This window comes from Magallana gigas, chromosome 8 (genome assembly GCF_963853765.1).
Source record: "Magallana gigas chromosome 8, xbMagGiga1.1, whole genome shotgun sequence".
NCBI classification, from domain to species: Eukaryota; Metazoa; Mollusca; class Bivalvia; order Ostreida; family Ostreidae; genus Magallana; species Magallana gigas.
Genome location: NC_088860.1, coordinates 9438648 through 9465368, shown reverse-complemented (window position 1 = coordinate 9465368; position 26721 = coordinate 9438648). Strand labels below are relative to the sequence as shown.

The 26721-nt window shown below is 33.6% G+C and overlaps 2 protein-coding genes across 6 annotated transcripts; one reads left to right on the top strand and one right to left on the bottom strand.

Annotated features, from left to right (window-relative positions):
* The first annotated feature begins 692 nt into the window (after positions 1-692).
* On the top strand, positions 693-4227 carry LOC105334315 (uncharacterized). Its single transcript, XM_066068008.1, has 3 exons — positions 693-712; positions 924-1030; positions 2018-4227. Coding segments are annotated over exons 1-3 (1383 nt in total). The 5' UTR covers positions 693-710; the 3' UTR covers positions 3292-4227.
* Positions 3446-26721, bottom strand: LOC105334279 (uncharacterized). Of its 5 annotated transcripts, none has more exons than XM_011437665.4 (10): positions 26562-26721; positions 14644-14805; positions 14175-14266; positions 13049-13192; positions 12538-12706; positions 10817-11731; positions 10316-10492; positions 5858-5946; positions 5531-5671; positions 3446-5447 (listed from the first exon to the last, which is right to left on the bottom strand). In XM_011437665.4, the coding sequence occupies exons 1-10, from the start codon at positions 26589-26591 to the stop codon at positions 3737-3739; spliced, it is 3630 nt and encodes a 1209-aa protein (XP_011435967.3). In that variant the 5' UTR covers positions 26592-26721; the 3' UTR covers positions 3446-3736. The 5 variants fall into 5 exon arrangements, with proteins under 5 accessions (XP_011435967.3, XP_034330688.2, XP_011435976.3 ...); XM_034474797.2 differs by lacking the exon at positions 26562-26721 and adding an exon at positions 23531-23634; XM_011437674.4 differs by lacking the exon at positions 26562-26721 and adding an exon at positions 19646-20130.

Below are 26721 nucleotides of genomic sequence, written 5' to 3'. Positions count from 1 at the left end.
AATCATTGCTTAGTTGATTAAAGAACTTATTGATCATTCAAATATCGAAATATTTCCAATTGATTCAAGGTTTTTTAAGCCAGTTTAAATCACTTAGAACAATATTGACGGAACTATTTTATCTACAAACAAAATAACTATAGACTACAGAACTACAGAACTATATGCATAATCTGCATGATGGAACTATTTTATCTACAGGCAGTGATAAAGTTTTTTGTCATATTTTCGCAATAAGCCAATCAAAACAATGATCATTAAATTCAATATTAAATAATTCCTGTCAGTTCTCGCCAGCAGGTTGGGTGCAAAGTTTACTGAACATAACTATCTGACGTAGTACACAGTTTATACATGTATATACATGTATAACAGTTGATATCATCTTGCACTTTGTAAATCTTAAAGATCCATCAATGTCATCTCATTAGTATTGGTCGAATAATTTCAAAGCTGATGCGAAAGATTTTGTAAAATATCAGTCAAACTTGCATTTTGGATATCCTTGTCGATGACAACCAAATTAAAACGGCGGACCATTATCTTATCGACAATAAATTTACATTTTGATTTAAAAAGTAGATAAATTGATTGTTACTCGTTATCAATAATATCAATTAAAATAGATAAACGCAGTGTTCTTCCTGATATAAAAATAACTATGATGTATATTTTATTGTTATAATGTAAATTGTATCAGAAAGGACAACATGTAAGAAAATTGTTTCTGTACGAGATTTTTCAATGATAAGCCTTTTTGTTACAACAAAAGCAATCTTCTGGGAGAAATAATTATTTTTTAATTTTTTGAAAATGAAGATATTGAATCAAGTCAAATGGATGACGTCATTCTCAATAAGTTTCCCCCTACGCATTCCCTGTTAATCAAACTGGAATCAAAATGTGTTAAATTGTTATTACAGGTGCCTAAACACAATGTTTTCCACTTGGACTTGGTCACTTGTGGTAGCTCTAGTAGCGGTGCTTTATGTTGTCAACAGACAGATTAAAGGGACTGCGGATGTTAATTGTGAGTAGTATGTACTTTTTAAATTCCTTTTACAAGTTTAAATGGCAAACAATTGGTCTCACGATCCTTATTTTCTTTCCGTAGGAGAGGTCTGAGTGATGTCAATGTATGCTAGAGGGAGGGGTGGGGGATTTTACGATGTAATTTTAAGAAATTTGAATTATTCTTGGGAAAGGCTTGACCCCCCCCCCCCACTCTCAGTTGACATTAAAGCTTAATATGATCCATAATTCTTGATTGAAGTCTTTGTACAGGATCTACATGGTTTAATAATTCATCTTCAAACTCTTCTATTTCCAAAGGTACTACAGTACATACACGATAATATAGCCTCGATAAATACTAGGGTTGTCACAAAGGTTCGCTGACAAGCGCTTTTTATCAGGCATCTAAAGCCAAACATTATTGAAACTTATCAAACAAAATGTTATTTGCAATAAAATTATACACTATATAAGTGTTTATGTTAAATTCTTACATAATGTACTAGATCACATGGGTAACATCCAGTAGATTTTGTGCTTTAAAATGTTTTTTTCTCTCGATATTTACGTAAGTAAATATTTACTTTTAATTGAATAATTGAACTTGCTTCGGAAAAAAGTCAAAGAAGCTTGATTTTATTTCGAAGCAAGGACTGCTTCGCCTATGCGAGCAATTACGGTGGAATCATTAGAATTCAGAAGTATTAAGAGATCAGTGTGTGCATAGTCTACGGAATTTTGAAACATCTCTTGTAAACGTAAAAGCATACAGATACACACATATTGGTTGCTTGTAAAGACTTTATTCAAAACGTATTAGATGTAAAATAAGTGTATATGTAAATAAGTGCTTTGTGTATCAGATATACTAGATATTACAACTTTAGAAATTTAAATATAATGTAGGTGGGTTTTGAAGCAATATCAATAATAGACATGCAAAATAATAATAATATTTGTTCATAAGAGTGTTTTTGAAAAATGCCCTCATTTTTCCCTTTAGGTCCAACGTTTTATATGAATTCAACATCTCTCCATCCAGATATATACCTATCAGAAATGGATACAGTTGTTTCTAATTACAACGGTAATGCACAAAATACAATGACAGACGAAAAACAATTGAAAAAATATAAAGGAGTAATCGGAAAAGATCAGATAAGTACAGAAACAGAAACTAGATTTGAAATAGGATTTTCATTCCAAATTATTTCTGGCATTGAGAATAATGATGTCTTGCTTCAAGTAGGCGTGGCTAATAATGACGTTATTGACCTACACACGACTATGGGTAAACATCAAACCGCCTGGACGGTATCAGCTGCTGGATGCAGGAGTCAATATGTTTGTCTTATTGCAGAGTCTGATGGTGAAATTTTGAAATCGATACCGATATCTGAAAAGAAAATCAACTCAACAGTTTCCAAAAAAATTATCTACCAGTTATTACCTGATGAAAACACAGTGACTGTCTACATCAATACTTTTGCAAACAAATTTATTGTTTTCAAAAATGTAGAATTCACGAACGCTTTGAGACTTGCTGTAGGTGTGTACAACCCAAAACTAGCGATTACCTCCCTTACCAACATTGGGACAAATCACATAGAGTTTGATGTATCAACATTGCATCGGACAGTCTTTATCTCTGCGGATAATAACACGATATCAAATATAAAATTTAACGACCAATTTTCTCAAAGAAACTCGAGAGGCAATCTTGTCAGCTACAGAGGAGTTCTTGGTGATATTCAGTTCAACAGGAAATTTTTTACAGGCTTACCAGAATATTTTGAAGTGAAAGTAGAGGTCAACGTTATGGCTTATGAGATTGGAGCACAGGATCATTTGTTTGAAATAGGGTTTACTCAAAGACAGTTTGTCGACCATGGAAAATCTCTGCGATCTTTGTCCAATGCATGGATGATTTGTGCAAGGAAATGTTCAAGAAATAAAAATATTTGTCTACAGACTTGGCAGTTTGGCAAAATGCACAAGGAAGAAATTCTTATGCATTCCTCATTTTCTAAACGATTAAAAGAAATTATTTATCTTGGATTTTCACTTCATCTGACTACTGGTGAATTGATGGTTTTCAAAAGATATCCAAGAAAACTCATTGATACTTTGAGTAGTGTACCTTTCAGTAAAGGTGTTTATCCTGTATTTGGAATTGGTAGTCAACAGCTAGTTTCCATTGGTCTACGAATGGGTGAATCTATTCCTCGATTTAGTTTCTTTGGATCTCATTTTAAGAAACCAGTATGTCGTCTATAGTCTATCAGTTTATTGTTCTCAGATGAATGTATTTTTTTTTCATTTTATTTATTATCATGGTTAATTAAATGTCTGTTCTTGTACAAGAACTGGCGAATTCAAAACTGTGTTTCAATGTTTTTAATACTTGTATAAAAGTAAGTAAGAGAATAAAATCGGTATTTTTTTATTCAGGCAACAATATTTACACATTTTATAAGGATAGTCGTACATACATATGTATAATGAATACAGTAATAAATACGTCCTTCGTCGTTCTTCTTCATACTACAAAAATAGTCGAAAAGGAATTTAAATTACATGAAAATGAAAGTAAACAGTTACCAGTACCTTTCCAGTTATCAGAATAGACAATGTAAAATCAATTTGAAATAATGTCAGGTAATTTTTCATTTTCTTATTTCTGGCGAATGGCTTCTTAAGTTTTCTAAAAGTAATATATTTTTCATAATTTATATTCCAAAAGCGTTGCGTATTTGGACTGATCTTCCCCAAAACTGGCAACAAGAACAACTTTAATTCCTCCTTGTGAAGTTGGCTCAATATGTATATCACCCTCCCACACTCCACTATCGGGGTGAAGAACGAGAGGCGTCCAATCGTTATCTACTACCACTGCAACTATTGTTGCTCGTGGGATACGGACTTTGAAAGGAACAACCGTTGTTTCTTGGACCGGTTTAATTGCCAAAGGCTTCATCATAGAACAACCCTCTTTCCAGAAGCCATATTGTTTTGGATAAGGAATGGCGTCAACTTTCATTTCATTGCAATGAATGAGATAATTAAAAAGTCCGGGAATTTGCTGGCTGTTGTCTGTCAAAAGGTTGCCATGAACACAAAATGTAAAGAAACCAGTTTTTGGAAGACATACAAGAAGAGTTATGACATTCATTTCAGATTGAATAAAAACATATTCTGAGTATTCCGCTTGTGTTTCAGTTTCAAAAAGACTTGTCGTAAATCTCATGTTTTGTGAAGTCCCAAATCGTATCTCAAGATAGTTCGTGTCTGTGTGAATAACTGGGTCAGAATGGGTAATGGTACTCACTCCATACTTGACCAACATCGGCTGTAAGCCTAGCAATCCGGATGGAAGCTTAGGTAACTGAACTGTGTGAATTTCCTCTTCACAAAGGATCAGATATTGCGCAACATGCCTCATTTTCTTGCTCTCGGTATCTGGGTCTTTAGCATATATTTCCAGTCCAAATTCCCCTTGACTTGGGGCAGTTATAGTAAACATTGTCAAATTTCCTTGAATTTTATGTGTAACGTAGCCTTCAAATTCCGATGTTTCTTGATGCTGCACAAGGCGTGTTCTGAACTGCATGGGTTTTGACGACATGATTTCAAATTTCGCAACGCCTTTTTTAGTTTTAATGACTGCCGATACCGTATCAGTGAACAAATTGAACTGATAGAAAGCAATTCCTGGTCCCCAACTTTGGTATGCGCAAGGCGGGTAAGGAAATGGTTTTGGTACCAATACGTCCTCTTGCTCAATTATGTATTCACACACTTGCGCAAAAACGTTGTCAGATTTATTCGGGTTATCTTCCTTTGCATACACGATAAATGTGTATTTTCCTTCAACAGGCAAACGTAATCTAAATGTAACCTTTCCGGCATTGGCTTCTAACATTGCATATCTAACAAGTTTTACGCCTTCATACTCTTCGGTCCCGTTGTCGGAAATTACACTAAATGTGAGATGGAGTCGTTTGGACTTCGGATACTTTAGCTCGATGATTGACTTTCCGGTACTGTGCACATATGCCAGTTTGTGGCTCAGAAGATCCATTCCTAAAGCAAAGAAGTGAGGTGTCATAACAGGCATGTTACAGAATGTCTCCATTGTAACTAAAGGATCCAACATTTGCCATTTGGATTCGTCAGGAAAGTGTGTGTAAATAAATTTTTGAGGATTCGTCATGAAGAAGTGATCATCAAACTCGTACTGCATACTAGGTCCGCCTGTAGCGCCCGCTAGAACTGGTCGCTTAGCAAATCGCGTATCGACTAGCTCCCAAACTCCATTCAACAGCACTGCATTCCATGTGTGGTGATTTGATCCTGGAGTAAATGTGTTTCCTGGCTTGTAGTCCATTCCTTTTGCTACTCCAAATATAATTTTGGAAACCAATCCACTATACCTGTAATTAATTATAATAATTAAATATTGTTCACATATATACTTCTTATGAAAGAAGGTAAAAAAGAAACATCAGCAACATACTTGCAGAGGGTGTTGTAGGCCATTGCATACGTTGTTCTTTGGGTTTGAAGGCCTCGGAGCGTTTCCTCGGGACTTCCTATATCCACGGAATCAAAAGTCAAGTTTTGTGGTTTCATCGTAGCTAACCATTGAAACAGAATCCTAAACAAATTGCAACATAGGATTATACGAATAATTTGAAAGTGTTTAACTTGATATAATGAATATCAATGAATATGCCCATTTATTCATTAAGTTTAAAAAGACATTTTTTAAACATTTAGTCTTCAAAAAATTGTCAGTAGAATTCAGTAGAATGGTGCTATAAATTTCTACTATATAGCGTACCTGGCTTTAACAGTATCATTCTGTATATTTCTAGAAAAGACTAAGTCCCTCAGTAGAGTATCAAAACTTCTGTATGTTCTGTCACACACCTACAAAAAAGAAAAACACACCTCAAACCGGAGAAAGAGCGAACTCTTTAAAATCAGAAAACGTGGATAAAACGTGCAAAATATAACCTGTTGCTGCGGCTCATTACCCTGACAGTAAAAGTGAAAATTACGACGTGTAGAGTCGAAATAAGTCAGTGTATTTACCATTTTTTAATATTCAACGAGTCATTTTGCTCGATCTCATAACATTTATTTGAATTATCAAATGAATACATGTTTCTGTTTAATCAAATGAAAACAAATAAAGGGCGTACTAACAACAAAATGTCTAAATTGTCGATTGGACTCTAAAATTAATAACCCATAAATGTGTAAAATTTGGTTTATCATATTAATCATTTTTCAACAAAGGGGATTACTTTGTCCCTAAAGTAAAATGTTCAAAGAGCTAAAAGTAAACAGAAATTGCTATTGCTTACTTCATTAGGTAAATTACACGCACAAACATATTGAATCAACTTTGATTAGTATGAACACGCTACTAATTAAAACGATTAATGATTGAGTGCTGGCTTGTTTTAATTGCATTTTATTCATTCAAGAATAATAAAATGGGTTTAAAATCATAAATTGTGCAGTACTAATGATAACTTGTTGATTAAAAACGGGTTAAAATTTTTGATTGTTTTAATTAAGTTGATATACTATGTACTATAATCGTTAAGGGAATTGGCCACGATGCGAAACGTTTGGAATTTGAAAGCACTTTTTCTATGTAGGCTTATCATTGACTGGTATACAAGCATTACAACAAATTTACATACATATGCATTAATTGATTTTATTAAACAAAAAAACCCCTGTAAATCAAATTCCTTTAAGAAATCCCAGAAATATGTTAAAACGCATAGTTACATAAATATAATTCTTATGTACATGTAACATTGTGATATTGTAATATGCAGTGTTCTTCCCGGAAGATTACTGCATATTACTAGTGCTAAAACGAATACCATAAATCAATATTCGAATATTCGTGAGTGCCATTCGATTCGAATATTCGTAGACGTCATTTACAAGGTATTAAGCATGTTTGATAGTTTATATTACTATGTGACTGTATGTGTAGACTGATTAAACAAGTCAGTTGGAAGTTGACAATATGAGTATCCATTGATTTATAGGTGCGCATTTACAAATAATCTTTAATGCCATTTTTTATTAATCTCCATCAACTACAATCAAAAGATTGATAACGTCAATCTTTAATAAAATACTACAGTCCTGACTCCTGTTTGAGACCAATTCGTAACTTCGTAAGTCAGTCCAAATATATCCGCCATGTTTGATTATAGTATTAGAAAAACCAATAACCAACTAAATTCCGGAAAATGTCCTGAATATTTAAAATTAAAAAACAAATTATATCGCACATCATTAAAAACTAAAATATTATGATTTACCTAGGTAAAGTAAATGTTAAGTAATTACCTATTACTTATTAATATGATTTTAAGTAAAAAATGATTACTAAGTAAAACTTTTTTTAGAGTGTTAAGCTTTCGATATTAACACTCGCACTTTTTAACAAACATTTTAGCAAGATATTTCTTCATCATCGACAAATCCAGAATGTTTGTCTCCGTACGATGTAAACCGTGCTTTTACTTTCAATGTAAACAAGAATGGCAGTCATAGATCAGAGTTGTTTGCAAATGGCTTTGTCTTGACTTTCATTCAGAGTAAAATGCTTCCAAATCTTTTCCATCGTAACGAAATAACTTGATGCTGCATAGTTTATAGTGCTTATAATACGGGTGTTAAATATGTGACTGAATATTCGAATGCTAAATATGCATTCGAATATCAGAAAGTTACTATTCATAACACAACTCTAATTTAATTAAATAATCAATTCCTAGATTTAAATGTCCATCAATATTTTGCTCTCTCTCTCTCTCTCTCTCTCTCTCTCTCTCTCTCTCTCTCTCTCTCGTTGTGTGTGTAAAATACATTATATGAATATAAGTTCTTGTATGTTAAAAATATTATTCATTGAATAACTGATTAGAAAATAATTCACTGAAATATTGACAATTGACAATTTTTTAAAAAAATCCCTTCCGGGTCATCAATTTGATGTATGATCTTCTACAATTACTTCCTTTACAATTACTTTCCTTTAGGAAACAGTACAATGTACAATATACAACTAATTACAGAAAGTACTGCTTAACAAAATGGAGATATACAATTCAAAGTCGTTTTCATTTGGCGCACTAGTAGTTCGCTGTCAAATATGATTCATCCCATTTTTCCAAAAGACTCTTATTTGTCTAAACAAACGTGATGTTAAAATATTATCTATCATCATATAAATAATATCTAGCTCTAGGGTGGAACAAAACAATAATGCAAGAAAGCAATCCTTTAATTGTATAAACGATAAAACACTTCAAACTAAATTAGATCTTAATTGTGGAGTTTTGAGTGTTACGCCCAAGTATGTGACCAAACACAGCCAAAAACCCCGACCTTTGTTTTCACAATCCTTCATTAAGATGCGTCATTCTGATCCGTTTTTAAAACTTAGCAACGATTTGTACACTTATATACACCCTTAGTTAAGTGTTAGTAATTTTCAAAAGAAAATTTGAAGTTTGACAAAAAATGCTCTCTTTCTTGTCAAGCTTACAAAGCGACAAAATTAATTATTTTTCTTTTGAGAGTTAATTTATTCATAAACGAGCCAGTGTACCTTTATAATGAAAGAAATCAAATTCGACACTTAACAATTATACATTGAAAATACCGCAGAGGAAGCGAAGAAATCAAGAACAGTTCCACAGCTGCCTTATTATCTAAACGAAAATGAAAAAATCCCACCAAAACAAAACATGTTTTCAAAATGTTTTGCATCATTACGTAATGATGTTTAGTTTAAAAAAGACTGAAAGGACCTCATTTATATAATCAATAACAAAAAGTTCAGTTTAGTTTAGATGTTGGTATGTCTCCTTCGCTCGTCTGTCGGAGCATTCCTATCGTTTCGCCGTGATGAACTGACAGCACGATGTACTTTTGGTCGTCTCTAGACGTACGTGGCATCATCAATGTATTCCTGCAAGACAAAGTTATCAAATGCAGTATCAATATAAGTGCTTTAATGTGCAAAATGCTAGTTATCAATAAGGATTATAAGATAATACAACAAAATCAAAGAAATTAAATCTTTGTGATTCGATTCAGTCAAATACTGTATATCTATACGTGTATGAAGGGTTTGTTTTTGGAATAAGGCAAAGCATGCATGTGGCAGGGCGGGGGTTGGGTAAGTGGCGATTATCTCGCACTGGAATGCTTTTTTGATTGAACCAATTTTTTTCTGGAACTAGATACATACAATTTTATCATTTTATATCTGTTAGACAATTAATTTAATATTTTTAAATTTGAGTTGTTTCGCTCTGATTATTTTATCAAAACAATCATATATACTGAATTGATAACAAGTTGTTTCGGAAGTAAATTGAACCAACATAACTCAGATTCCGATATACATTGTACATCATCATATACATATGAAGGCATACCATTCAATAAAAGTAAAACTAATGAAATTCCGTCTACCAAAAACTTGCCACTCACGCTGTTAAAGCAAAACTGATTAATACAAACTATTACCTTGGGTGGACGATCCGCTTCCTTTCCCATCAGCACAAGATACCTGTCAAAGTAGTTCTCGATGGCTGGAAGTGGACGCGTTCTTCTATACACATCATGCGCTTTCATCATTATGAATGATTTATTTAATTGGATGATCGACGCATATACATTTTTCGTATCATACATTTAACCTAAAATTATCGTAAAAATTCTTACACTTACGTGAGCTCTGAACATTATAACAAACATTAAGTAATTGTGTTCAATGAAAATAGTAAGTGTATTTCCGTTAAGGTTTATCCTTGCTGTCATGCATATGGTTTTAGTTTGAATATCATTAACTTTATTATCGAATACTGTTTGAATTTTTATCGCAAAGTTAAGATGTCAAAATAGTTAAAAGCTTATTCCATTGTGTTTTAAATTACGTTGAAACAAGATTACTATACGACGCCCAATTCTTGTGCATATGAGCACCGCAATCTTCGTGATGCCGGTATTAACAAACATAAAAAAAAATTATTTATAGCAAAGCAAAATGATTCCTTTTCACCAGGCCGCCATAAACCCATTTTTTAAAATGACGGCCACACTAAAAAAATGACATTCTTTTCTTTAAAATAAATGACCCGAAGTGAAAAGCAGGGGAAGCTTATGTTCTAGCAAGGTTTGACCCGTCAGCACGAACAAGCTGTGCAGCAACAGTTGGACACACGTGTAGAGGGAATGACGTCATAGTTACCGATTTTACGTGATCTTCTAATTCTAGAGACCATCCAATGCTTGGGGACGCTTGCATTAGATCCAAGGGTCTAGGTGCGGGTTCTGGCAAGCTAGATTCATCTATTTTCAGGACAGGTAATTGGCAACTATCGGAATAAATTGCTGGCTTTATCTCCAATTCTTTGTTTTCGAATACCTGTAAGATAAATGGTTTGTTTCATGTGAAATTTTTTAAAAAGGATTTTTAAAATAGAATTTATATATCGTACAAGATTTGTAAATGATTATTAAGAAGTTTTTGTAAAGGTTTTGTTTCTTTCTTAACCATTAATAACTGATTTTGTAATAGACAAGTGTCTAAAATAAAAAAAAAACCGTTCATCATTCCATTTCAAAATTATATACAGTCTTTCTGCAATGTAAAAGCAATTTGACACAGACACGTATATTAAGCTTACAAATCGATAATGGTTTTACAGCATTTGTATTATCTAAAGCATGTTAAGAGTAGAAAAAGTACCGCATCCTCAGCTTCAGTTGTCTCGAGGTATTTCTCCAAGTCCTCGTGAGTGAAATTTTCGTCCCTCCAAGAACAGCTGATCAGATATTGACACACATGATGGTACCCAGCCGTCTTCCTGCTCGGCAGACATCCATAGATTTCCAGTCCATATTCACCAGCGTAAGGTAATGTCACAGTCAAAAAGGACTTTGTATCATTATCCTCGATCTCTATACATTTCTGTAATTTCGATTCCTTCCAACCGTTGCGGCAGAGACGACACAGAATGTTAACGGGTCTGGTTTTGTTGATTTCAATGTCAACTGTTTTCTCGTCTGTAGTTATCAACCCTCGTTTCTGCAGAGGGTACAGACAGAACTTGTCTGTGCGTTGTCCTGGTCCCCATGTTGTGTCCCAGCAGTTCGGCAGAGGGTCGTCCTCAATGCATGTCTTACTGATTTGAACCCTGTATTCTAGTACCTCCAGCATTCGGGTGTACCCTGTATGGCCATTTCTCTCGTGTAAACTTTTTGCAAATATTTTCAAGAAGTAATCCCCAGGAGCAGGTGAGCGCAAGGCAAAAGTGGCCCTTCCATTTTGCACTTCATGGAATATAAAGTTTTTCAGCAGTACTCCGTCAATTCTGTCGCTTCCCGTATCGGAGGACACCAAACGATAGCTGAATTTAGCGGGATGGGTGACTCCTATATCCCACTTTACTTGGCCTCTCCTTGTCTCTATCACACATTTAACGTTTGATATGAAATTCAGCCCGACTCTGAAAAAGTGAGGCTTGACAAACGGATAGTTCTCAAATTCATTCATGGCAATGGGTCTGTCTACCAGCTGCCATCTTGGATCTTCGGCCCAGTGACTGAACTGAAGCTGTTCCGGGTCTGTCAGGAAATAAAACTCGCTGCACTCGGAGGTATTCTATAAATATATAAACAGTCATGTGGTTTATAATACACTGCACCCTCAGGTAGTCTATAAAAACATACACAAACATATGTTTTACAATACACTGGGTTTTGAATTTTAAGACCGATTTTCAAACACTTTTTTAGTATATTTATTCAGGTTTTAAAATTTTATTCTCCATTTCTTCTTCATGTTAATATTAACTTTATAATGTTATTATGTAAGTGAAAATCAATTTTCAAAGTCAGACAGGTAGTTAATAATCCCAGCAACACAGGTACAATGGACAAGTATGAATACTGTGCATATTGGTTTCACCAATATTCGTTGAATGCCAAATTGGTGAATTCGTTAAGTTGATCCACAAAATTAAATGTTCATTGAAGTGCAGTTTATGCTGACATTTGTATTGAATGGGTCATTGGCCACGAATTTACGTATCCTGAAAGCTATATAATTTTCACTTTATCAACAACAATTGATAACCTTGAATATTAATGAAACCACAGTAGTTTGAAAAAAAAAATACCTTAACATTTCCACACATTTGAATCTTTTAAATCACGTACAAGTGTACCAATAAGATGGTCGGATATGATTTTTAAATATCAAGACTATCAACTGTGAACAAATATTATATTTATAGATGCACATGCTAAAACATGTAATTATAATAATTAATTTGTGTATAATGATAGAAAAGGGGAAATATCATTTTTAAATTTCATAATAATTAACCGTAAAAAATATGAAATTCAACATTTTGAACTATTCAGTAAATCAAGATAAAAGAAAAATAAGTATGGTGATAATCTCACATTGTTTCCATTTATAGCACCCCATTTGGCATCTAAAAGAAACCAGTTTCCGTCAAAATACACGGCGTTCCAGCAATGTCTGAATCTCTCGCCAGTGCAGGCATCTCCGGGCCGGAACGTTTTCCCTTTGGCGCATCCAGTGATTATCTTACAATGTAGTCCGGCGAAGCTAGAAATAGCATCATGGGTACAAAACATTTGTATGTCATGAGATACGAAAATTATCTTAAAATTAAAAGCAGTTTATTTTGTTCAATTAATGGTAGTCAATAGTAAAGCAGTTCGATTATCACATTACAGTGCGGTTTTGTTTATGACATGCGGCTGCTTTGTTTTCATTTTCAAAACATCACATTTTTGAAGATTTGTTTCTATTATATTTTATCGGAGAAATATAACTTTCAGAACTGTATTTAAAATAAGTTGTTTATAACTACACAAATATATATAATTCAAGTGCAGTGTATGTGAAATCTTTCTTTTATAAATGCAAAAAATATAAAATCCTCACATGCATAGCAACTGCAAAATTTGAGCATGTGAGATTTTGCCCGACTGGAACTTGGTTATGTATTCTTCCGCAGTATTTGCACTCGGATTATTTTCAAAGCACTGCTTGACGCCTCCGGTGGCGGCCGTCCACCGGTATATGGCCCTGAAAATAAGAAACAGACGGATTGGGAACCTTGCATTTACCGCCAATATGTGTGTTTCGTACAGGGGATGCTTTTACAGTGCTTCTGTCTGCATAAATATCAAAGGCAACGTATTCTCAGTGAAGCAGATAAATCAAAACGAATCTGAAATGTTCTCAGATCGATAATCAGGTAACAAAAGAGAACAGTCAGTTAATTAAAAATTAATGTAAAAGCTATTAAATAACCCTCAAAGAGTAAGGAAGGGTAAAGGGTTTATCTAAAGGGGGAAATTTGTTACTGATTTTTAAAACGCTTTAAACATTATATTATAGGACAAGAGAATAGGGATATTGAAAAGGAAAAGAAAGAAAGCGTTAGAAAAATCAGGTAGAAAACATGATATAGACATAATGAATCTATGGCAAAAAATGTGACTCATGGTATAAAAGAGACTTGGCTAATAGAAAACCAGTCCTATGCAGGAGACGACTTGATAATTACTTGAGAGCGCATATAGAGTCGTTCATTAAGTTTTTTGAAATGCATATAAACCTCAAAGAATGAAAGGCATGGTTCTCATATTTGGCCTAAAGTCAAGAACTTTCATTTATACTTGTCATATTTGTTTCGTCATTCGTTGAGAATGAACAGAATTTCCACATGCAAATATATGCAGATCGTAAGATGAAAATAGATGAGAGATTCGTGTTTAACAAAAATTGAAATAATTTAGACCCAATGTGTATTTAACCTCTTAAAGAGGCTTGAAGGTCAACAAATTAACCATCAGATCTACATTAAAATTTCAACACGATTCGTTTATATTAGCTTTCACTTATTATCTTGTAAAGAAACAGATCTACTCTTCCTCAGGAGACTTACTAGTATATATACCGGTAGTCTACAATCCAGCCGTTCCCATTCCTTATTTTTTTTAAATTTTAGTTCATATTACTAAGTTACTTGTTACATAACTCTTGGTTAATTAAGAAGATTTACCTCACTCTTTCTAAGTCGGACTTGATGTCCTTGTCGCAGAACAGGAGGTGCCACAACAAACCACGAAATGATTTGTGATTGACAGCTGTCACCTGTATAAAAAAGAAAGATATAACCATTTTTTCTATATTGATAAAAAGAACCGACTGACGGTAGACTCGGTCGTCTAGTGCAAATGTAACTTATCTCTTAGGTGTCCCTATAAAGATATACATGCATGTTGAATAATCTTAATCTGTTGTGTACGAACTTAGCGGCATAAGTGACACTCTCTATTGCCCGACTACGAGTTTTATTGAACTATTTAAGTTTTAAATGTACACACAAATCTATTCCAAAATTAACTTACATCACGGCTGATTTGATTTAACCTTCTTTGTATATGTTTTGCATTTTTCTTGTTATCCTACAGAATGCTAAATTTAACCTTAAAATTCGATAGATTTGTACTGTATTTAAACTATTTTACCTTATTAACGTGGTCATCAACGTGTCTAAATCGAGAGGGCCCCGAATACAGGTCACACTTCCTTGTACGGGGTCTTTTGGGGGGAGGGGATTCCAAGCCATTCTTTAGTAAGGTGTCCGGCTCGAAGTCTGTTGGAATCTTCATTTTGTTGGCTAACAAGGTCTAGAAGGAAAAACAATACAATTAATCTTTCATTCAGAGTAAGGCTAAAAACTAAATATCGTCGATTGAGTAATTTCCATCCAGTTCTCCTGAAATCAGACAGATTAAAATACTAATCCCGCACATGAGGTTGGTGTTTTGTGCTGAAATCGTAAATAACGAACAGACGTGGTTTGTGTATAAAAATAAATGACGCTTCTGTATTGTACACTGGCGAATTATACACAGGTGAGGGTGAACCATATTATCTGTATTGACGTACTCTTAATGTTTTGATAAAGTATAAAAACTCAGCCACCAAGAGCTAAACCTGTTTTATGAATACATTTATTATTTTTTCGACGATCTTTTTAACTTCTTATGCAACATGCCTGCGTCAATTCATAAATTTTAAAAGGATCGTTTCATACATACAACTAACTTTCGTTTTAAAGGTTGATTCATTCATGCGTTTTCCTATGGGTTGAATTTGAAGTAGTTTACCCAAGAGATTGCTCTCTGTATTAGAAAACGCTTTCGGTGGAAGAAATTGGATTCCTTAATTGTCAGTTTTCCTGCTGTTGCATTGTTAAAATTTGCTGAAGGTGTAAATTTAATACTCTTAAAGAAACCCTTCCGTTCAACTTTTAACCCAACAATAATTACAGAAAACCAATTTCAGATGATATGAAACACATTAATAGATTTTATCATGAGATATGTTAACATTTAACAACTTAAAAATTCCTTGAATTTTCGTTTAACTAACCACCAATGTATTTTGATTTTTTTCTTCTTTCAATGAATATTTCAACTATTTTTGAGGAAATAGGAGATAAATGAGGGTGACGTTTTCGGTTATTTAATATTTTAATTTCCTTCAACAGGTGTCTTGTCTTAAAGATATGATATATTGGCATCCGAAATTATTGAGATATTTGCCATCGCCAGATAGCAGACGGGGAGAATATAAAACCATCGGGAGGAGTCATCATATTTGCCCTCTGCCTGTCAATAACCTCAATCATAATTACTTAAGTCGAGTGAAAGAGAGACAGAGAAAAAAAAAGAACGATGCTTTTCTACTTCACTTCAAACATTCCACAAGAGCACATATAGCTGTCCGAACCCATCAATCACGTGACTCACCGATTGAATGTTGAAGTACCGAAACACATTGCAAAATAGAACTTACTTCAACTATGTGTGGAAAGCCAACCTGCCTTTATCAAAATGTGCAGCATCAATGCAGTGGCAAGAGGTTAATGGTTTGTTTTCAAATCTTCACAGTTTATTTATAATATCGTCACAAAATTTCCTCATGGTTAGGATTCTTTGTAGCACGGATCGGAAAATGAAATTGCATAAAGATAATGAATCTATTATAAGGCCATTTGCAAAATTGTCCACAGACTATTCCATTATGCAGATTCTACGACAGAAGTTCACAAATCAGACCGCTTTGTTTTGGCTTGATAATAGAAAATTGGAGGAAAAACAATATGAAAAAGCCCACAATTTGTCCCATCTTATATTAATTCAGACAGTGACAGCAAATTAAGTACATCGGTAAATCTGATTGTCATGGTACTAATGGTTAGGGTTCACTGTGTAATAGCTTCAATTCCCGAGGTGTACATAAAGTTAATAGTATCTAGTAATAATTCCTTATTTTACTCCAACAGTGTAAAACCATACTCGCCTTAATGGAAATTATCAGCGAATACGTAGTTATTGTCTCGTAATGGAAACACTTTTTTTTCATTATTGATAAAGTTCTGGTTTCTTCGTTAATCTGCCATGTAGCCAATTGCACCTAATGACGCTTATTAACGCATGCTGCAATCTCTCACTGTTACTCTTATCGTTTATAGTTTTGGTTCATATCGAAAAGAGCAAATAAAACTGTTTACAAATACACTCTGTTTGCGCAACATGATTGTAATTAGTGCAAGCCAAAAACCATGTGGCAATAATTCACCTTCTGCTTATCCGTGTAAAAGAGCGCGAAATGTTAGAGTTAACGTCTGCAGACCTATTGGGTTCTCCCTTGATTAATCAGGACTCTCGTGTCATTCATACAGAGGTCGGGCGATAAAGAAGTGTAAATTCGTCTGAAGATATGTGCAAACAGACAAACGACTGCACACCATAAAAACCTGAAGGATAAGGAGTGAGTAAATAAGGACTAGGTGGAAACTGCTGTCGTACAATATGCTGTTCCTAAACACAGGTCTCCCGTCCGTGTTTTCACTTTGATAAACCGCAAAACGGAGAAGATTAACTGTAAATTATACATTTGTCTGCAATATGAAGACTTACAACTTAAATTCTTTAAAAAAAGGATCAAATTTCACAACGAGTACATTTTACAGTTATACAACGTACAATTTACAGTGTACAACAGTTACAATGGGATTCAATACCTTTACGTTTGTGAAGGTACTTATCGAATACACGTAAATATAGAGAATTTCACGTCAATAAAGTTTGAAGTATCGAATCTTGTTTGAGCAATATAGATATACCTGTTTACATATCGAAACGAAAAGTCGAAGACCAAATGAACCTAACCTACAGAAGGGTTTTCCCTTGGCAGAGAGTCTTGTGCAAAATTTCAGATGTCTGCCATTTGTGGTTATTATTTAAATCGTTCAGTAAAAGATGACATTTATTATACATGCAGTCATTTTGTTTTTGACGCTCAATTCAATCGATGATCGGATCGCGTTCAGACAAACAAAAAATAATTAAACCTTTTCTGAATTTAATTCCTCAAAGGAAATGAAAGGAGTGAGAAAAAAAATAATTTCTGGAATTTACAGGAAGAGAAGTGACATCGAGAGCACATAAAATGTTGTTCTCATTTCAAAACAGTGGAACAACGTACGTTTTGCAGCATGAAACCTGATTGATCGCTGAAAGATGAAGAAAAGTTATCATTCGTTGGTCATACCCCCCCCCCCCCCCCCATCCCTACCCCCCCCCCCCAAAAAAAAATGGGATAGAACAAATTGTAATTGCAAAGATAACAGGTGGGGGAAAATATCGGAGGGGAGGAGGAAGGGCAGTGACTTAATATGGCAAAAAAGGAAAGCTTCTACGATTACATCGGAGTCATGCTAAGTTGGTATGATATTGTTTTCGGGTTCACTGGCAGGCACTTTAATGGTTTATTTTCGGACTGTCTTTCACTCCATTAAATGAAAACGGAGGCGCTCTGAGATAACCCTGAATGTAATTACGTGTTATAAGGGGTGTCCCCTTTCACCATCTATTTTCGTTCTCTACATTTTGTAACATTAGAATGATTTGAAATCTTTAGGAATTCTTTCTGACAGTTTTAACTAAAACTCCCTGGTGTTTCATATCATTTACAATTATAAGGCAGTAAATGATTGTAAAGTCAGTCCCAGAAAATGTATTAAAAAATAAAAACTATCAAAACGTGCAATCATCAGTTAAAGCATGTATGCAGTTTATTATTACACCCAGTGGCAAAACAGCGCAGTATTATGCCAACCAAAAATTATACATTACTGTATTGAAAAATGATACGCTATCTTTATGAAAGAAGGTGCGCTTACCTCTATTTATCGTGTGTTTGAAGCCGATAACTCACACAGAATCCAATGGATCCTTATAAAAATCCGATGAGAAACGCCCCCGTTTAATGACTTAGTGATATAGTCAAACTATTCCGAAAATTGTAGAAGCCTATGAACAGCGCAAGATTCGATAATTCATTGATTGCAGGAAACTTATCAGTCAAAAATAAATACCGAATCACATGGTCTAAAGATAAACGTTTAACCATCGATAATTACTCCGGCGCATTGGCGTTTGAGTAAAAGAGGCAACGAGATTTGGAAATTGGATAGGAAAAACACGTGGGTAAATATGAATAATAGAGTTTTTATGGGCTGAATAAAATGACCTCGCTGCTCGGTTTAAAGAAAATAAAAGAGTGTGTATACTTGATATTGTTTAGCACCCTGTGTTCATTGATAAACTTTGAATGGATATTATTTTTTGTCCCGAGACCCATGCATGGCTGGTTATAATTTCTATTTTGGTGTATAGATATTCGTATAGTTGAAACTAAAATATTTTTATAGCTATAGATAGGATTAAGACAAGCACATTCTTCAAAATCAAGAAACTCCCGGTTCTGATGTGATGGCAGGGAAAAAATCGCGAAAATATGTCCAATGTCTTTTGTTTAACAAAGCTCTTCAATTGAAAACGGGTACAAGGGGTGTATTTGCTTTAGAAAGTTCAGATGTTTACAGTTGGATTATTTTTCAATAAACTGACAAGAAAGTTAGTAGCAAGTCTATTTGAATGTCAAACAATTTCACTAAACAAATTCGTTTCTCATTTAGACAATATTGTAGTTTAACCCTGTAAGATCAATCACATATGTACCAGGTGGGCATTTATATTTGTATAAATGTATAATATGTAAGGCATACACGAATATTTAACAGAGATTCATTGTGAACGTACATCGATTGTAGAACTGTGGTCGTCCAGACAGCTGGGTTGTTTTATTCAAAACTATCCCGGTCTCTGATCTACAGCTGTTTTCTTTTGCGCATAATTTGACAGTTATTATCTCATTAATATACAAAATGAATCTGTTGAATAAATATCACACAAACAACAGATTTATTTTTTCACAAAATGTTTGGATGGCTTATAGTAAGGAGATGTTAAATTACAATAACGAGAAACTTAAACATGACAATATTAGGTATTACCCCCGACGGTTTATCGTTAGATTCATTCAACCTGTACAATATAATGCTCTCTCTAATCATGTTCCATGCATGGGTTTAAAAGATAGAATCTGTCTTACCTGCCAGAATTATGCAACCACTTTCACACAGGTTTTACTCGACATTAAAATTCCAGGTAAAGCAAATCAGGTGGTTTTAGTCAGATAGACAGGTAGTTCTGGGGTCATGGCCACAGTCGACCCGCTAATCCGGACCAGTGACACACACAATCTAATCTCGGTGTATCGTCTGCGACTCGTCTTTCCAAAATACAATGTCGTGCGCGTATGAAAAAAACCCTACCAGTTGAACCGAAGCCACGATTTAACTATGTAGATAGCAAAATATGTTGACGATTTTGATCGAAAATGCCATGTGTACAGTCCAAGGAACATGGATTTATATCAGTGAGCGAGTCAACGAACCACAAAAAATCGCTGTTTTGACAGTACCTGGAAGGCGATAACACGAGACGCGAACAGATTAGTTCACAACACACCATCCCCTAGTAATTGCCTGCGTTCTTTCTCCTGTTGATATCCTATACCCCCTCCCCTCAGATACATGGTATCACTAACAGTAGCGTACTGTCCTTCCACAAATTCATTTAAAAATTAAATTTGTTAATTTTTAAATGAATTTGTGGAAGGACAGATAGATTTAACGGAAAAGATTCATTAGAAATTGTATCATTATCTTTATATTTTTAACTTTTCACTACATGAACGAATATGCAATATTTAAAGAATTAGATAACTTGTTTACTGAATTTTAACAGTTCATTGTCAATTTCTCTTTTATTCATTCAAATGTCAAATGTTCAAACACATGACAGCAATTCCTCTGGACATTGGGTTGTTTATTTGGTAAATAGTTTTTTTTACAAAATGTAAGAAGGTGTAAATTGAGTAATCCCTAGCATGTTCACTTAATGGACCATCCATTGTATTGTGTGTAAATAGTTTACTTATCAGTCTTTGATATCCGGCCTAGTCCGAAATAGGCTTAATCAATTACGTAATCAAGTTTCATTTTTATTGTACTTTTTTTCTTTTTGCAAATGACCCACGGCTATGTACAGCTGCGCTGAGTTATGTCAATTAAACGGATAAACTGTACGGGTCACGTGATTTATCACTAATAGGTTTTTTCTTAAAATGGTAAATTTTCACACTTTTGATATTTCCGATCATCTAATACTGAATTTTGATTGGTCAATGACCTGCAATCCAAGCGCGTGGGGACGTCGCTGGAAATTTGGCCTAACTCGGTCACTTCCATGCGACGCTCCATTCAATAAACTTGTATTCATATTTTATCATCATTTTTCTTATTTGGATTGCAGGTATGTTGCTCTCTATTTTATTTTCTATTGTTTCAAAGTTCATAAAAGTTTGATTTTAAGAAATTAATAATTTGCTTAAACGTTTATTTTTTAATTTTGGTATTTAAATAAGTTATGATTTTAAAGGAATAAGTTTCTAAATTTGAGCTTGGTCGTTTATGAAATCATTCATTATTAACCTATCGGCTAGGAGGCAGAATAATTGCTTTTACATCCGTCTAAATTTTGCCGTTAACACATGTATTTTTTTTAGTAAATAGTTTTATTTTTGATAGTCGTAGAATAGACAAGTAAATGAAATACTTTTGTTTGTTGCATTGATGCGTGGTAAATTAGAATTTGAATTTAGCGCCATTTCTAAGTTAAAGAGACTCTTTAGTAAAAGGAGGTAATTTAAAGTTAGTTCGGGAAACAAAAGACGGGAATCATGTTTAGATCAAATTGTAAGTTCTCAGTAAATATTGACAGTTAAATTAGATAAAATTATACCATAAAGGCTTTCAAATCATTCATCGTTTAAGATCTTTGTAATCGCTTTTGGTTCTAATTCACATACGCGTTGTCAAGTTTTAGTTCGAATTTCCTCGACGTTAAGTCTTTGTTTATATTCTTTATATTGTTTACATTGGATTTTATTATTTTTCATATTGTTAATTAATAATACAGAGGTTATATTTTTATTACATCTTGTTTATACCTCTGTTACGGTCACCAGAGTTTTAAAATATTATACGTAAATGAACTTAAACTTTTGTAACTGGTGACTGTTGTTTATAGCACTTCCATGCGACGCTCCATTCAATAAACTTGTATTCATATTTTATCATCATTTTTCTTATTTGGATTGCAGCCACGACAGATTGTGTGCAACATATAACAACGTCAGTAGAGCTGACACCAATAAGAAATTACATCAGCGAGTTAAATTTAGTTCATCACAGCAAGCGAGTGTTCAAATTAAAGTTAAATTTCCCCAAATTTATAGTGAATTCAGATCACGTTATTAAGGACAAAAACAAGACGTGACAGTACACACACACGTTTTCACTACAAGCCAGTGGCCAGTGTTTATCAACGTATATCTATCTAGTAACCATTAAAAAACCCTCAGCCTGAGTAAATGTGTTAACAGATTTATCTTATGTTCCCGCTCACGTTCGTCATCATTTTCAGCAATGTGTATTAATTTGAAATATCATTTTATCTATTACTTAACTATCTAATTTTTAATTAGTGTTTCTTAATTTCTAATTAATGGCTACTCTACTGGGCACTTAATCCCTACAAATATTGAAGTACAATATTTATCTATAGGGAGCACCCGGAGTCGACCTTGTTCATTAACCAGAGAGGGTTTGTTGAGATAGTGAGGCGCTCAAACGTTAGATCTAGATTACAGTGGATGGTAATTACATGCAGAGATTAAGGCTAGCAATGTAACAATTGCTGCGAGTACAATTAACTGACTTCCCGGTTGGTTTTACATCCAATACATAATGGTTTGTGTCAGAAAATTAATGACTATCTATTGTATCATCTGAAATCATCTGAAATCAAGTCCTTGTCCGTGAATGTCCAATGAAGCTCATTGTCGAAGAGACTGCATTTGGGTTTTTTTTTTATCCGCGTAGCTTCGGTATTGTTGAATGATGTAAGTATCTAACGGCAGTTTCCTTTATTTTATGGGTAATATTTCAAAACGAGATTGCCTCTCTGAGCAAATATGTACTCGCGTTTACCATCGGTGTCGTAAGTCTATCGGTTTTTATAAATGCATCACAGACTCTTGAATCTTAGATAAATTTTATAACAATTTTATACAAACAAGCGTCTTTTGTTATAAATGCAATTTTAAAGAAGAGGATATTTTTTAAAAATCTTGTATTATTATTCTATATGAATGTATAAACTGTGAATTCAACGTACATTTTCTCTTTCAGACAATATTTTCTTTACTAGTTTCTTAACCCAACATTGGAAAGATTCTATAAACTTGATATAATTTACAAAAAGATATATACATATTTGTTAAAAAAAACACCCTTTCTTAACCCATTTTTCAAAAATAAATTCAATGTAAATACTTTCTGCCACAAATATTAAATGCAATCAAAGTTCTTTTTTTGTCTTCATAAAAATGCAACCCCTTTCCTTCAACGAAAAAACGTGATTTGTTTCCTCCACTCTACAAATGACATAAACTTCTGACGTCACTTTGTTTAAATACTTTCAGTTCTTTGATTTTTATAATTGATCGAGAATCTAGTAAAATGGCGATACGCGTTGTAACTATTAGAAAATTACAAAAAGGAAAAACATTTTTGTTTATCACGCTACTGAGTTTTCATGTCTAATTGACTTATATATTAGGTGCTAATCCCCATGTGCACTGACGAATGATCTTTGCCAGTTCGTTATCTTTTGCAGCTAAAATTGGTTTTATCCAGCACTACAAAAACTATCGCCTTGCGTGATTTCCGAGAGTTATAAAGACGGAAAAAGCTTTGTTTGCAGATTGCAGACTTAAACATTTTCAAAATCAAATGAGATTTTGGTAATTCACTATTTAATTTCTCGGACTATATCGATCTAAGAAAGAAATATGTTATCGAATTCTGACCTTAGATAATCTAAAAAATCCTGAAGTGTGGTGGATTTTTCTGACTGGTGCATGGGAAATCCGGTTGACAATATTTTCAGTTTCGGTTTTGTTATGATCGTGGAGTAAAGCGTTTCTTTAAAATAGTTAAATTGTCAACCTGTGGAGAATGTGAAGCACGCGTCATATTTTAGATATATTGATGTTTCGTATAAAATGCACTGATTGAGGTATACATATACATTAAGCCCTATCCGCATTTTTTCTAAAACTAAAAATGGTATTAGCTAGCTTTTGAAAATTTTATCAACTTGTAAAATGTTTCAATAATAAGTTTGAATATTCATAAGGTTATATAATTACTGGTCTCTGTGTACAAACTAACATCGATATGAATTCCAACGCAGAAAATATTTTTTGTTTGTCTTTTTTTCTTTCTTTTTCTTTTTTTTAATTGCAAATATGGTTGCTATCTATTACACAGTTTATACCTATTTAAGAGGTAGATTTTACTTATTGATATGATTTCAACTCGAAAAACAAACAATACACAGATAAAACATTCCATACACATTACAGTTTAAAAGATACATATGCAATAAGATGCAGCATGATAGATAATGTATAGAGATAGTGTTATGACTTTTTCCTTGGTGGTAATTTAATCAAAAATAAAAATATTTCAAAGAATGTTTAATTACATCATGGTAAAAAATTAACAAACGACAAATAACAAAAAGCTTAATTTCTATTACAATGTATGAAATTACCCATGTATTGTCAAATTATGACGCTGTTACTTAAACATATAAAACTAAAACAGAAAATTTTTAATATCTATTTATGTTTTTTACTGAATTTATTTTATCGTGTATTTAATTGAGTAAACCAAATAAAGAGATAAACAGGAAGAGACCCTTTTTCATTAATGCATAAAACTACAATCAATTGAAATTTTGCAGCGTCTGGTTCATTATTGTTTCTTCGATTGTGGGTCTTCCGGAACACATACATGTACAAATAATTTGTGAGTAACACAATGGCATACGTTTATTGACGTGAGCTATTCATGGCTATAAAAAGATTAGATTTCATATATCAACTGTTTGATCAAACGTGTCACATTCTGTTGAAAATTTATACATGATGTTTATCTAACAAACCCGGTAAACTAGAAATAGAGGCGCTTTAGTTGCGTGTAATAGCATGTAACTTAAGTTTTATTGCAGGTAATTTGTGATACGAGTCCACTTAAATTTCACACCATGCACATTTATTTATCATACATTACTGTAAAGTTAGCCCAAATAAAAAAAAAAATCCACCGTCCACGAAAATACATATGGTACCTGGTGTTTTATCAGTTTGGTTCTGCTTCTTACACAGGTAGTTGCGGCCCCATCTGAGTTATATTCATATCACAGTGCTTTTCAAGATAGCAACATTGCTGTAAATTTCTTTTCATATTTTTTTCTTCAAAATCCATATCGAGTCTCATACTTAACTGCATTGCACACCAGAAACATTTCACTATCTCATTATCATTATCATTAAACAATGCCGAAACATAGGACTATAGTACAATTTTTCATCACATTTAGTCGGTCTTCTTAAGCAAAGCAAAGAAAAGTAATTATTATACAAGAAAGCTTTTGTGTTTGTTTCCTTTTTTTAATTTTTCTATAAGACACAAAATCTAGTGTATGTGTAAATTTTGATTGACTCTCCTTACTCTGATGATGATGTATGGGTAACCTTTCTTAGCAAAGGGGCAATGTGCCGTAAGCTTATAGATTAAGATTAATATAAGGTATGACAATGAAGTATCGCATGTGCCTCTTTTCTGACAGAATATACGCAGTTCATAATAATCGTACAGTGATAATTGAATTCATAGGCGACGAGCTGAGATAGGGAAGTAAATATAGTCATTTACTCATTATGGATTTTTATACGTGGCATGGGACATTGCAAAATTGATCTCCGTGAATATCCCAACATGTAACTATAAATATACATGGATCTGAGCTTTTTAACATGCACAGTCGCATAAATTCAATTTTGTTAAATGCGCATGTGCAAGTTTCTCACAAAACAAGAGGGTAATTATAAATCCATTATCCTCCTAACCAAGGACTCTTGTACGTAATGATGTTTCTCTCTTGGATCAAATAGTTGGATCCCCATAACTAGCACGGTTAAAATCGTTACCTCTTACAAAAGCTAGTGCGCAAGAGAATTTTGCTTTCATCAGGTCAATGTATTCGCAAAATGACAACACAACTTCTCTTTCATTTTGATAGGACAACTTCATGCAATCTCAAAAATATTCGGTTCTTATTGCAACAGTAAACCGGAATGGTGCGTATTTACTGATAATTCCATTGAGAGAATAAACATACATTATGTTGTATTTATCAGCGTACTTTATGGTGACAAATGCACGGCTTCCGGAATTCCCGACATGTCAATACATAGATCTGATTACGTTAATATGTTTGCTATGAATGATTACGTCATAACAACAGTTTCGGTGACAGATAAATACTCCTGCTGTGCGTGGGAAAGAAATAGCAAACTCGAGTTACAAGAAAGCAGACAGTTTTCTAACGTTCACCCTGTTCCAACTGCGCCTTAGTCATTGCATCCATTACGCAAAAATTTCATATATTATAACGCACAATATCAAACAAATTCCCGGTGAGACAGTTTTGTTGCATCATTCTCTTTTGTTTCTGAGTGGTGTTCTATAATGCTGTGTTTTACGTAACGTTCATGTTTGATATCAAAAGCAATATTTCAAAGGTAAACAAAAAAAGAAGAAGCCAAAAACAAAAACAAAAACAAAATGTATTTCAATGAAATTAAGGTCAAGGTTAAATAAGTTTTTTGGTTGGGTCATGACCTGCAAACAGATTGTAAATTGCAGATTGAACATTCCAAAGCACGTACTATCGATTAATTTCATTGTAGTCAATATTTTCGTTTTGAGGGATGTATACATGCTACAAGTGAATGCTCTTTTCATTTTAAATAAAAAGAAAACACTTACTTTTTTATTGTCGACATGTAATGCCACCATAATAATCCAAGCGAAATCACCGTGAAGAAATGACCCTTAACTCGGAAAAGTCAGATGGTTTTAGTGAAGTTCAAAAACTCTACGAGAAGATCTGTTATCGTACCTCCATCGCTGCTGCACGCTAGAGCCC